At 44.5% G+C, this 14,464-nt stretch overlaps 1 protein-coding gene across 1 annotated transcript in view; it reads left to right on the top strand.

Moving 5' to 3' along the window:
• ACSS1 (acyl-CoA synthetase short chain family member 1) overlaps nucleotides 1-14,464 on the top strand; it is an 83,491-nt gene that overhangs the window by 12,428 nt on the left and 56,599 nt on the right. Inside the window, exon 2 of the mRNA XM_067532938.1 lies at nucleotides 321-417. Within this exon, the coding sequence (XP_067389039.1) occupies nucleotides 321-417 (97 nt within the window). The remainder of the gene's footprint in view (nucleotides 1-320; nucleotides 418-14,464) is intronic.

Here is a 14,464-nt window from a genome sequence, read left to right as displayed (position 1 = left end):
TCCTTTGAAATCAGTTGAACTACACTGATCTAAACCAGCCAAGGATCTGACTCAAGGGTTTTCATGGGGGTGCTCTTTTGTAAGACTGTTTACTGATCAAATGGAAGTATTACGTCCAGTACATCCATGTGAATAGCTTAAATAAAAACTTTCCAAATAATGTAGATGATTGTATGTCTATTTAGCTAACTTCTGATATTTCACCTCATATTTATTTACATGCATGTATGACCAGGGAGCTAAGTTAGCAAAATTGCAAACATTTTTTACTTCAATACAAAACAAATAAAATGCTTTCTTAAATATTTGTTTTCATACAGTAAACTGCTTGGACCAACATGTCCATCAATCTCCAGACAGAGTGGCTTTGATCTGGGAGAAAGATGAGCCTGGCACTGAAGTGAAAATCACATACAGGTATGGCACATTCTCTCAGATTGCTGTAAAATTGGTCTAGCATACAAGATGGCAGTTTTACTGCCTGTTTAAAGAGCTGGGGCACTGAAATGTTATTATATCTATATTCTATCTTTTGCCTCTTCTAGAGACAGCCAGTGTTAGGGATGGGAATGGACACACTGCAGGAGCGCTGGTCCCTGGATGTATTATCCTGCTTCCTTCAATCATCCTGTCACATGGGAGGTGGAGCCATGCCCCTGCCCAGAAATGAGACCCTGTCTAGGGCCTTTCAGTGTGTAGACAACTATGTGGCCCTTTTCCTTTGCACTCTGGGTGCTGGCAGGCGATTATTTCTATTTCTTACATGGGATGGGAATGGGCAAGACTCCCGGCTCTCACGCACCCTCGAATGAACATAATTTAACTTAAATATTAAGGGCAAGCTCCTTGGCTGGTGTAAACAAACATAGTCTTGTTGCAGTCAAAGGAACTATGCTGATTTACACCAGCTGAGACTCTGGCTCTAAGTTTCTGTTATATTTTTAACAAAAACTAGGGTGACCAGATAGCAAGTGTCAAAAATTGGGAGAGGGGGTGGGGGGAAATAGACACCCATATAAGAAAAAGCCCTGAATATCAGGACTGTCCCTATAAAATCGGGACCTCTGGTCACCCTAGCAAGAACTGTCCATAGTCATCTGTATGAGTGTAAACTTTCAGAAGTGAAAGGCTCAGTTTTTCTGCTTTATTTGGCTTATTTTCAAATCTGTCTTCTTTGCCCTTTAGAAAAAACTGGGACTTATGGGATGAATGCAAAACTTGGGCATTCTAAGGACCCCTTCTAATACAAATAATACTAGAAGCGGAGGGTTACAGTCAATTAAAATGTGCAGATGCTATCCGATTACCCACTTCTGTCATGTGAAACAACAATGACATCAACTACACCAGGCTGGGAGTTGAGAAACTTGGTTCTATTCCCCTAGCCTCACTGAGCCTCACTTTCCTCATTCTTACAATGGGAATAATGATACTAACCCATCGTTACAGAGAGCTTTTATTTTCCAGTTTTGCCAGCACAACTGTACTGTGAATAATAACGAAAGGGAAAAAAAGCAATCTTCTTCTTTGATGGAAAACTTTGAATTTTACTTTTAATTTTTCAGAACAGTAGCAAATGTGTTGGTTATCTAAGTATGCAAAACAATATTGTGCTGTTTGTATATTCAAAATGTAGCCTTACGCTGAATCATCAGATGCACTCAAGGCACACCCAGTTGGGTGCATCTGAAGTCGAGAGTCTCAAAAGAGCCATTTGCAGCTCCCTGTCTACAACAGCCCCATCCCCAATGTAGTTTAGAGCAGCCTCAAGGCTGCTCTAAACAACACTGATTTGTAATGGCCCCTTAGGGACAATTACACCAGCTGGGGTTGGTGGAGCACAGTAAACTTCAGTCATTGACCCTACATGTGGGGAGGGGTGGGGAGGCTGGCATAGCCCCTTTTCATTGTCTCTATGACAGCAAAAGATTCCCCCACTCTTGGGGAATCCTCAGCAGCCCACGTCAGGCAGCTTTAAGTTTACTGGTTCACTAGAGTAGTGTGTAGGGCACACAATGTGTGCTGGGATCTGACCTTTATTTCTATAGAATATCCTTTACAGGTTATGGAGGATTGGGTTCTTTGAATTTATTTGAACCCCTGTAGGTTCCTATGGTCTTTCTGAACTTCAGGATTTATTAATGTTGCTTTAAAAGAGAGCTGGTTCAAGTGTGTGAGCTGGTCGGTAGGGAAAACAGAACTTGCAGCTGTTTACATTTTATTGCAATGTGTAATTAGAGTGCTGTTCAGCAGTAATCAGAATATGGCAGTTACAGCGTCTATAAAATTGCTGAAGAAGTAGATTAGGGATCCTGGAGTTACCTAATGATCAGTGGTGCAGGTGTGTTATCACCTTTCTGATATGATACTGAGCAACTGTAGCCCAAGGACGATATGGTAAGGAAACCTTGACTAATCTTTGCTAGACACATTGGCCTTGATTCTGGGCCAGGAGCAATCCCTTTTTTGCCATTCTGATGGTAGGGAGGGGCCAGAACCCAGGCAGACTTCCCCCTCAGCCCACCTTGTGACAGATGTTCTCCCAAAGCGGGGAGATTCCTTGGTGGCATAGGGTAGGTAGGTATTCCTGTGCTGCCCTTTTTGCAGCCCCTGACATTAGCATGTACTATGGGTGCACTTGGTGGTGGGAAGGGGTAAGCTGGTGTGGCCGAAGAGCTCTGTGTGCTGGCCAGAAAAGCAGCCTACAGGGTTCAATAGTGAAGTGTCTCGAAATTAGAGTAGCCCCAGGGACTGAGTGCTGGCCCACAGCTTGGAGGGCACAAACATAGCTTAAGGCTGTTTTAGCCACCCCCTTAGGCTGTGCCTTCTGAGATGCACTGCTCTGCTCAGGTGCTGCTTGGACGCAGAGCCATTGACCATGCACTTGGAATCTTGGTGAGGCATGCGTGACTGCTTTTCCCGTTAGGAACAGAGAGATGATAATTCACTTACAGGATTGTGCCAAAAAGTGGAGACTCTGGGAGAGCACTTTTCAGCCTACAGACTTCTGACTGGAAGCAGCTTGAAACAATGTGCATGCCAGTGAAAATAGAATAAACTTTTGTGTAGCTATAAAAGGCAATTGGACTGTATGATCAAGAAGGAGGCCAATGCAGAGTTTGGGGGAATGATGAATTGCTGTCTCTTTAATATGAGGAAGAATTAAGACGCATTTCCCCATTTTTGCCTGATGCAGATGACATCTCACAATCACAAACTATGCAGTAGATTTTCCATTAATCTGTTTGTTGCCTTCTTGTTTCTGACTTGCTCCAGGAAGGGAGTGGTGAACCATGACGTAAGAAAACTTGGCTAACTCCTATTCAAAAGGGCTCAATCCTGTGAAGTGCTAAACAGCTCCTGGAGGTGCAGAATGTCCAGGGTTTAGGTGGATCATGAAATCCCACAGCACAAATTTCTAATGACTGGGAACTGCAAAAATATGTGCTGCGTTTTCTAAGGGCTGAGTGCATTCTTTGTGCCTGAGTCTCCACTTGCGCAAACTGTTGTAATTCAGGAATAGTTTCACTGAAATCAATGGAGTTATTCTGGTGTGCGGGAGAAGGGCACAAGGCCCTGTGTCTCTCCATAGCATTCTTTCCCAGGCACTTCAGGCCAGTTAAAAAGTATTTAGGCACCTAGTGGGATTTTTATTTGGAGTAGAGATTTGAATCAGGGTTTTCCACATCCCAGAAAATAGTCCTAACCACTAGGCCATTCTGCTCCTGGTCTTGTCTTGCTCTCTCTTACTTCCTTACCCCTTCCAGAAATGTTTTTTGGTGGCTAGGCTACTTGTCTGAGTGTGGGACACTCTGGCTCAAGTCTTTTCTCTAAATACAAATCCACTTAGGTACCTCCCTACATCTTTAGGTACCTAAATACGAGTTAAAAACTTGCATGATTTGGAGCAGGGACTACACTCTGCCTCTCACACATCCCAGTGGAATACCCTAATCACTAGGCTCTTGGCTATTCTGGGCTCTGGCTCTCCTTTTTTTGTGAAATTTTCAAATTTTCAAAAGGTCTCGTTTTTGTTTGATGCATAACGAAAAAAACAAAATTTGATTTTTTTACAAAACAGAGTTCTTGTTCTTCAAATAGCATCCGTATTGTGCCTGCGCTTTTGACTGGAGATTTCTCATAGCAGCGTTTGTTTGGCCCACGCATGCATGTTACTCAGTCTTGTGCTCCATGCTGTTATATAGCACTGCGCAGGTGAACTGCCCTTAGTTCCTTCTCAACTGGCTTGGCCGGAGACGGAGCCTCAGCAGTTGTCCATGTTGAGTTTTACCTAAATGTGTTCTCTTAGCTCTTAGTAGTTAGTTTATTATAGTTGTCTTTAGTAGTAGTTAGTACTTAGTAGTAATTTTAGCTGTAGTAGTTAAAAAAAAATCTTTAAAAATTTACATATATAGCTTTTAGATAATTTTTCCCTTTTTGGGAGTTATTATTTTACTGGGAGGGCATGTCTGGTTCTCCCAGTTTCAAACATTGTCTGTTGTGCTGGGAGGCAATTGCGGGTGTGTGATGCACAGGTGCTGACTTTTTGTTTTGCTGGTGGGTGCCCTACCCTATCTCCACCCCTCACAGGGTCGCGTAGGGGCCAGAGGCAGCAGGCTGTGCCAGGACACAAACACCCCCCCAGCACTCCCGATTCTGCCTTTGCCACCAGGACTGAGGTGGGGGGCATGGGCTGCAGGGTCAGGAGGCAGCAGGCTGGGTTTAAGGGGCCCAGTTTTTAGCCAGGGGTCCCAAACCACCCTACCCACTCCCCAGTCCCAGCCCTAACCTAGCCTCCCTTCAGGACTTACCTGCTGCCTGGCAGCCTGGGATCAGAAGGAGCCTGGCTGGGAGCTGCAGCCATGCACACGCCATCGCCGAGGGAGGCACAAATTAATGCAGGTGGGAAGAGAGGAGGCGCTACAGGTGGTGTGGCCCCAGCCTCCAGGTGAGCAGCAGGGGCTGGTGGCGCTGAGTGCTAACGCCCAGTGCGGCAACCAGTCTAACCCTAACCCCTTAAACTGCTTTTCTTTTCTTTTTTTTTTTTTTAGTTACAGTGATGGGGGAACAAGGAGGGGAAACAACCATTTGCAGCTGATTCACAGTTGATTGATTTAACTTGATTAAATCAAACATCGACCAGGCGGGTGGGGCAAGACAAACTGCAGCCACAGTCCCTGGCTGAAATAGCTGATCGGCGGACTCTGCCAACAGCTATCACCCCGACTGTCCCAGTGAGTGCTGAGCACCCACTATTTTTTTCTGTGGGTCCTGGGACCCCTGGGCATCCCCGAAGTTGGCGCCTGTGGCTCCCGGTGCATCCGTTTCGTCAGGGAATCTCATATTTCCCGAAAGTACAGCTTCTGCCTATCATTAAAATCTAGAGCCAGAAAAACCAGGGAGATCAAACTTCAACTCCTCATGATGGAGAGCTTGCTGTGCCCGGCCTCTGATCCTGTATTTCCTCCCTTGTACATTGGTCCATGGATAAATCCGCTGTCTCCAAACCACACTCCTAAAGGGCATCTAAGAGGAAGACCCAAGATTCCTCTCATAAGTCTCCTAAAGACCACTCCTCAAGTTCTCCAGATTGGGAATCCTTGAAGAAGTCGCGGTCTCCGATGACTCCAGCCACTTTGGCATCCACTGCTCTCCACCCCAGTACCCACAAGGCTGCTGGTTTCTCAGGTACTCAGGGCAATATCAAACCTAAAGACTGTAAAGCCCTGTGCTCCAAGAGGTCATTGGTACCATCAATGGAGCTAAGTGGCAAGAAGAACACTATCTCTTCTCACCTGGTACTGATGAAGCCTGCTTGGGTGCCATCTGGACTCCCCTCAGAGTGGTTGAGAGTCACGGTATCATCAACTCCTTGGGCCACTATCACTTTGGCACAGGCTCTGGATGTGGTACCAGCAGTGCTCTTGGTACCACAGGAGTTTTGCTTTCCCCGAGATCTTATTGTATCTGACACTCCTGGCTCACCATAGCGTGGCTCTGATATACTCCTGATACTGAGGCCTTCTAGATCTCCGGATATTCCCCTGATACTGATGGTTTCACCTCATAGTTTCTTCTGGTTCTCTACTGATACAGAGTGATTTGGAAGAAGAGGATTCTGATGAAGATCTTGGTTTGGTCTCCCAAATATCTATGGAAGGTTCTCCTCTTCATTCCTATAGAGGCTCTTTTCCAGTGGTCTCTGAGGAGGTTTGTATCACTTGTGAAAGACAGCCTCAGCTGCCATCTCATTGGTATGAACACCTGTGGATGCCTCCACCCATGTCATATGCGCCCCCTTCTTGACCATATTGAGACCCTTGGGAAGCCTATCGCCGGCAATTCTCTAGGGTCTCGAGCACCACCCATCACAGAGATGATGCCACTTCCCCCACTCTAGCAGATGGCTTCAAGCAGTTTCAGGATCTTATCAAGAGAATTGTGGATTCTTTGCAGGTCTCTCTTGAGGAGGTTAAAGAACCACATCATAAACTGCTTGACCTCCTCCATATAGCTTCATTTGCCCATAGTGCCTTGCCTGTTAATGAGGCCCTACTGGGCATGCCACGGCTACATTCCCACCTACATGCAAAAGAGCGGATAAGAAATATTATGGTCCATCTAAGGACTCACAGTTTTTATTCTCTTCTTCCTCTCCAGCGGTTGACGTAGTTAACAAACATGGGAGGTAGCACCACACTAATTCCTTGCCCTAAGGATCATAAGCGCTTTGATTTGTTTGGTAGAAAATCGTATTCATCAGCTACTTTCCAATTCAGAATCGCCAGGCACCAGGTTTTAATGGTGAAATACAATCATACAAATTACTCCAAGCTGAACTCGTTTATTGACCATCTACCAGCAGAACATAGAGAGCAATTCTAGGCAATTATTGAGAAAGGCCAGCTACTCTCAGAAATCTCCACAGCCTCCCTCGACTGCGATACTGCCACCCATTTGATTTCCACAGTGGTAGTTATGAGGTGGGCCTCCTGGCTCCAGCTCTCAGGATATCCAAGGAAGGTCCAACATACAGTGGAAGACCTTCCTTTTGAGGGTACTAAACTGTTTGCTGACCACACGGACTAATCTCTGCACACATTAAAGGATTCCATGGATACTTTGCTTTCTCTTGGGATCTATAGACTCATAGACTATAAGGTCAGAAGGGACCATTATGATCATCTAGCTTGACTTCCTGCACAACGCAGGCCACAGAATTTCACCCACCCACTCCTGTAATACACCCCTAACCTAAGACTGAGTTACTGAAGTCCTCAAATAATGATTTAAAGACTTCGAGGTACAGAGAATCCACCAGCAAGCGACCCATACTCCATGCTACAAAGCAAGGCGAAAAACCCACAGGGCCTATGCCAATCTGCCCTGGGGGGGAAATTCCTTCCCGACCCCAAATATGGTGATCAGCTAAACCCTGAGCATGTGGGAAAGACTCACCAGCCCCTATGGATCTCCACTACCTGCCCTCCTTCCCCTCGGCTTCACAGTTCTCTGCTAGGGAGCTTCGTGGCAGAGGAGGAACTGTGAGGGCATTTTGCCTGCGCAGCATTATAAAACAGCGGCATGGAGCATGAGACTGAGTAACGCATGCACGGGCTGAACGGACACTGCTGTGAGAAATCTCAATCAAAGGCACAGGAGCGTAAGTGCCCCTAGAGTAGAGCGCCCACAGCGATACACATCTTGACGAACCACAGTTACTGCACAGGGTTAGAAACCATTTCTTTTGCAGAGAGCCCTTACTCTCAGAGATGGGTGTGCAAACGTGGTTTTAAATGTCTGCTATCCTGTGGTCACTGTATGCTAGGGTGGTCTTCTGATGCAAGTTAGAGTAGTCTGAAGGCTGCTTCACTTACACTAGGAGTATAACGGCTACTTGGGGCTATAATGGCAGCTGGACAACACAGGGAAGCTCTTGCCATACCCCTACAATGGCTGCAAGGAAAGGGGGTGGTGTCGACACTGTTACAACACTGTGTCTGTGTCGGCCAAAGATCTCTATAGGGCAGGTTGACCCTCCCAGGACCAGATATACTGATTTTAGGTGTTCTGTCTCTGGATTAGTGCAGATTGCCCATAAAGCAATGAAGGATTGGGGCCAAAGCATAGAATGATTTAGTACCGAGGCAGGCTCAGGAACTCCTGAGTTCTATCGTCTGGATCTGCTCCCTGTTGAAGCAATGTGGCTGTGGCTGAGGGAGGGCAGGAAAAAATGTGGCCTTTTTTAATAGGATTTTGATGTGTCCTTAGTGGTTTTGAGAGCCTTAGAAATGTGTGCAATAGTAATCATCTTAGCTCTGCCAATACTTGCTAACTAGCTTTGGATCTTAACCTCTTTCTTAACTTCCCCCAACTATAAAGCTGGGACAATAATACTTCTTCCCTCACAGGGATGTTGTGTGGATTAATCCGTTCATGTTCGGAAAGTGACTGCTTTATAATTGTTGTTGTTCTAAAAGAGAAGTGTTACAGAGTAGAAGTATTATTGGGCTCAACCATGAGTTGCCTAAGGCGCCCGTGTATAGTGTAAGGCACCTGCCTAGATTGCAAATCTGTGCATGGGATGGAAGGACAGCAGTTGCCATTATGTTGCTACTTTTTCTTCACTCAGGAGGGCAGGGAATGGGTAAGCGGTGGAGATGTGTGGGCACAGCTTTGGCGCTGCTCCCAACCTGGAGTGCTGGCCAGCACAGAGAGGGAAGTAAATTGTACCAGGAAAAGGGCTGGCATGGATTACCTCCCCCAGGGAGCAAAGGGGAAATAGGGACTAAACTGGGGCTCTCAGAATCACAATTTGTTCCCGGCTCTGCTCTTGGAGCAGTGCAGCAACACACTAGCCTTTACTCAGGTTGGATTGCAGTGTGCCAATCCAGCCCTAAAGTTACCGATTCCTTATCCCAGCTTGAACTAAGGCACCACAGCACACGTGGTCTCTTCACTGCGGCTGTGGCTGCAGCCTGCATTCCAGTTAGCATGAGGACATACGGAGTCAGGCATGCAAAAGGGAGTGTTATCAGCAAACTTGACTATTTATAGCAACTGAGGCAAGTACTTTTTCCTTGGAAGTTAGTTCAAATGTCTCTTGATCCAAAAAGTTATATGAAGGAATGGGCCAAATCAAACTACTTCATGCAGACTTTCATCTCTCCCCTTACCAACTAGCTTTAAATAGTCCTTTATCATCTAATAAAACTAACCACCATAAAGATGATTGACTCTGAAGAGGGGCCTTAGCCCACGCCCAGCTGTTGCTAGGAGGGACAAGCTGTCACTGAGCTACCAGAGAAAGCAGGTGACAAGCAAGATAACTTAGTGGAGAGGGGACAAAAAACACAGAGTAGTGAATTTGAAACAGAGGACTGGAACGAAGTGATCTCTCAGTGCGGAGCACATTCTGTCCTGTAGGCCTCTGGAGAGCATTGCTTCCTCACAGAGGTGGTATGGTGCAGGAGACAGGGTCCTGGACTGAAAGTTAGAAGACCTGGATTTTATTCCTTGCACTGTCACTGAGCTGCTCTGTGCCTAAGTTTCCCCATCTGTCAAATGGGGATAATGAGATTTGCCTTTTTTCAAGCACTTTTTGATACATGGCTGAAAAGTGCTGTACAGGAGCTATGCACTGTTGTTATATGTACGAAACTGGTTGTCCGAGGCAGTAGCCCCTCTGAGGAAGCCAGCTGTTAGAGTGAGACAGGCCATCAGGAGCAAGAGAGAGCGCTTGATGATCACTAGGGAGAGGAGCCAGCTGTCAGCAGTCCAGCTGCATTTCTTGGATAAGGGACTCGGTCCTGTCAGGTGCTCTTTGCCCTCAACTCCCATGGATATCATTGGGTCATCATTGGGTACAGAGGGTGCTCAGCATCTTGCATGTTCATTTTCCAAGGCCTGGTGTGGATTAGGATGGAAAGATGTGATGTTAGCATGTATTAGCAAGTCTAGAGTAGACAAGGGAACTGCCTTTAACACACACTAAACAAGTTGAGTCAGTGGCTTGTTAATTCAACCAGCTCAGCACAGGTTAATGGCAGAAAGTGGAATCCTGGCCCCATTGAAATCAATGGCAAAACTCCCATTGGCTGAAATGGGGGAAGAATTTCCCACCGGGGGTCCTCCTTTACACTAGCCTTCTAAAATGTGTTGTCTCACATACATTATATTATCACCTTTAAATCCTGTCTACACAAGGTCAGAATGACCAACTCTCTGATGATGCATGTATAACAAACATTACTTTGCTAATTGGCTGAATCCTTTTGTCGACCATTGGGATGAGTTTAACTGTTTTTCTGTTAACTTGTCAATTTGGCACAAAGCCCTCTGGTGACACTTCAGTAAAACTGTGGCTTTTCATTTTGTTCTTCAGAGAGGAACAGGAATTAGAGCTGACCAAAAAATGTCTGTGAATACTCATTTGAACATCAAAATGACTCCACTTAGGCCATGTGTATATCCCCTTTGTATTTGCTTTCTGCAGAATTAGAGCAATCTAGTTTATTGGCTCAAATGTTTATGGAAAAAAATTGAAAACAGATGTTAGCATTTGTTCTCATTCCCTCCTGCTCCCTTGTGTGGGTGTAAGTAGTCCAAGTCACAGCCTAGTCTAAGTAGATAAAAATATGTACCTAGGGAAGTCTGTAAGGGCGGAGAAATAAAAACACGTACAATTCACAAATTCTGGAGACTTTACTCACTAGTGCAGAGTTACTCACCTGAGTAGTACCACTGATTTGAATGGGACTTCTTGTTCAAGTAACCACTCACCAGTGGGAGTCACGGGTTCATAATCTGGTCCTGCAGCATGCACAATATTTAAGTCATAGAATCATAGAATCATGGAGTTGGAAGGGACCTCAGGAGGTCATCTAGTCCAACCCCCTGCTCAAAGCAGGACTAACCTCAGCTAAATAATCCCAGCAAGGGTTTTGTGAAGCCTCAGTTTAAAAACCTCTAAAGATGGAGATTCCACCACTTCCCTAGGTAACCCATTCCAGTGCTTCACCACCCTCCTAGTGAAAAAGTTTTTCCTAATGTTCAACCTAGACCTCCCCCACTGCAACTTGAGACCGTTGCTCCTTGTTCTATCATCTGCCACCACTGAGAACTCCTCCCTGGAACCCCCTTTCAGGTAGTTAAAGGCTGCTATCAAATCCCTCCTCATTCTTCTCTTCTGCAGACTAAACAAGCCTAGTTCCCTCAGCCTCTCCTCACAAGTCATGTGCTTCAGCCCCCTTATCCATTCCAATATAGGTGAGTGCGCGCCCCGTGCACTGGTTCCCAGAACTTTTTTGCCCTTAGCAAGCTGCATAGGGCTGGCTCAGGCGCCCCCTGGAGTGCCACACTCATGCAGCGGTATATCAGGTGCCGCCGGCCCCGAGGGCCCCCAGTCTCTTCTTTCTGCCGACTCTGACAGCGGGGACGGAGGGTGGGTGTGGAAGTCATGATGGAATCAACACAGTGAAAAGGAATATGGCTAAAGTCACAGACAAAGCCACTTCACTAGAAGAGTTGTGGCTTCCTGGAAAAAATGTGGTCAACAGAAACTCTGCAAGCACATGATCAGCTGTTCAAAACAAGAAGTAGCCAGCAGTAGTAGTGAACAAGCTGTTCCTGAGAACAGCTGCAGAATGCATTTCTGCAGCATGCTGGCCTGGTCTGCATGAAATTCAGTACAGCAACAGAACAGGATCCCTGTTCTAGTGGATGGAGCGAAGAGCAGCCTGTTGACTTGCTGCACTGCCTTTTGCATATATAGTCAGGGTAGCCTATTGTATGCAAGAATACAGAAAGGTGGAAACAAACACACATTTGTAATATGAAAATTGAATTGAATTGAAAGTGGTATAAAAAGATTCTCTTTTTACACAGGATGTACAGATTTACATTACAGAGGTTACAGGGACACTTTCAGTTAATTTGGGCCAAAAATGAACTTTTGCTTTAAAAAAAGTTTTAAAAAATCTAATATTATAAGAATATTTTTCATGTTAAAATAATAATTAAAAACAAATATTGAAACTAACTAGCAATAAAAGTGAAATTGTCTCGTTTGTCTTCGTTGACCAAGATGAGTAAGACAAATAAACAGAATGAATAGCAGAAAAGTAAATTGCATTTTACAAAACTTTCACTTTTAATAATCTAACGTACTAGTAGTAACCCAAGTAAAGGAGATTTGATTTTTTAATAAATCAGTATTTCAGCTGGACAGTTGTCCCTGGTACCAATCTTCTGACTGAACAAGTTATGGAACTCTGTACATCCTCTGTGAGTTGGCAGTAGGTAGTTTAGGGCATAGTATTCATCTTTGATTTAAAGTGAAAATGCACTACATATCTATTTTTTAAATTAGGTTCTTAGATTGAGGCTGTCATTCAAAAAATCAGATTTAAAACAGTAGTATATCTTGTACTGAGTTTAATTTCCACTTCAATTTATCTTTGCTGATCAAGAAGGTCAGTATCTCAGACCTATTATGCATTATTAGATATTTAAAGCTTTAGCCTCACTGTAGTAACAGTAAAACAAAAGAAAGCTAATTTGGGGTGCCATTCTGTAAGGGCAAATTTGGGGGCATTATCTCAAATGATCTAACTTGAAAATACACAACAGTTGATGTGGTACTAAAAATGTATTAACCCCACCAATTGCATTTACAAAATTTGATCATTTAGGGTAAAACTGCACACATTGCTCCTACTAAATTCACTTACACGTGAAATCAAAATTGTACCCTTTTAGGGCCCGAAACTTATTGTAATGTTCCTAAGAACAAATGTGGGATAATCCTGCAGCACTTTGCTTATAATGACACCTGCCTTTGAAACAATGCCATGATGTTTGGCAGTGTTACCTTTTGAGTGTCTAAGAAAAAAAGATTTATAACCAATTCCAAACTTTTACTGGTAAAAGAAAAAGAGGGGAAGGGGGCAGTTGGTTAGGAACTAGAGTTACTCTTCTAATAAAAAGATATAACAGGTTGCTTTTCCTTTTATTAACATTGTACATGGGACTCAAACCAAGACTATCATCTGTGGATCCTCAGGCAAGTACTGGTGGCCTTTGGTTAAACAGTTTTCTGTGCTTTTGCCAATAGATGTTGCTGTGATTACTAGGGCCAGCTCTGAGAGCTTGCACAGAATTCATCAAGCATTCAGGAGAAAAGGAAAACAACCAATCATATTTCAAGGAAGAAAGTGATGGTTATTTCAGTAGCCCTGCTTCCTTCTGGCCTGGGTCATCCACACAGGAAGCCTGAACCAAAGCCCTTTGAAATCAATGGAAAGACTTGGAAGCCCATTGACTTCAGTGGGCTTTAGACCCGGCCCATGGCCATGGAGCCAGCTGTGAGAGCAGTGCTGTTGCTTCTTAGCAGGCAGGAATGTGCACTTTAGCTTCCTCCTGCTAATATTCCTAATAGTGCCATGTCAACTTCAACAAAAGAATAGGCTAAGCATGCAGCACTGTGGTGGAGAGCATCTGAGTGTTGCTAGCGTGGTTCTTCAGTTATAGACTTAACTTCCATGTGGGTAATTTTTAATTTAAAAAAAATGTAATATAATCCCCCCACCCCCTCTCCTCCAAATTCCTTTACCTCTGCTGGAGACTGAACTGTGTATGTGTGGTTTAGAAGGGGCCTGAGCCTAGAGACAGTGGTTGTGGTAACAAGTTTCCTCTCCCAGATGATTATTGCAGATGTTAGATAAAACTAGGCCTAGTCCTAGTCCTTGATTAAGCCACTCGAGATATCCTCCCCCAAACGGACATTTAACTATTTGTTTATGGCCATTTAGTCCCCTGACTATGCTGCTATCCAGGCTAGTGGGAATTCATTTTTCAAGTAATATTTTGTGAGCTGATTATGCCAGTTTTGTGCTGGTGTCAATCCTTCATTTCAACTCATTCCTCCAACTTCTTGTCTCTGTTTTTCTTACTGAAGACCGATTTTTGAGAAGAGAGTTCAGAAACTCCTCCCTTTTGGGTTCATCATTAATTTTATCCCCATCCTCACTTATTAATGGACCTGTTGTCTCCCAGATCTCTTCTTTTACATTTGTAAAAGCCCTTCCTATTCCCCTTAGCCCCATTTGCCAGCAGGAGTTCGTTTTGCCTCTGCTGTCCTTATCTTCTCTCTGCAGGCTGTAACCGACTCAGTGAATTTGGTTCCCTCCCCCTTTCTCATTTCCAGTACAGGTTGTTGTTTTTTTAACTGCAGAGCTTTAAGCAGCCCTATTGTGAAGCCTCATTGTCCAGCTCTTAATTCTTGGAATCTGCTTTTTCAGGGGAACTGCAATCTGTTGTGTCATAAACTAGAGTGTCTTTAAGGTTTCCCCAGCTTTCTCTTAGATTGGTGGACGCTAATGCTTCCTTTTATTACATAATACTCACTAAATGTCTGACTTACCCAAAAATCTAGCACCCTTTCTTCATAAACCCATTCTTTGAT

Source organism: Emydura macquarii, unplaced genomic scaffold (assembly GCF_026122565.2).
Source record: "Emydura macquarii macquarii isolate MOO-44397 ecotype Brisbane River unplaced genomic scaffold, CSIRO-AGI_Emac_v2 contig_3305, whole genome shotgun sequence".
NCBI classification, from domain to species: domain Eukaryota; kingdom Metazoa; phylum Chordata; order Testudines; family Chelidae; genus Emydura; species Emydura macquarii.
The sequence above is the reverse complement of the archived record's forward strand: the minus strand, read 5'-3'. Positions and strand labels throughout refer to the sequence as shown.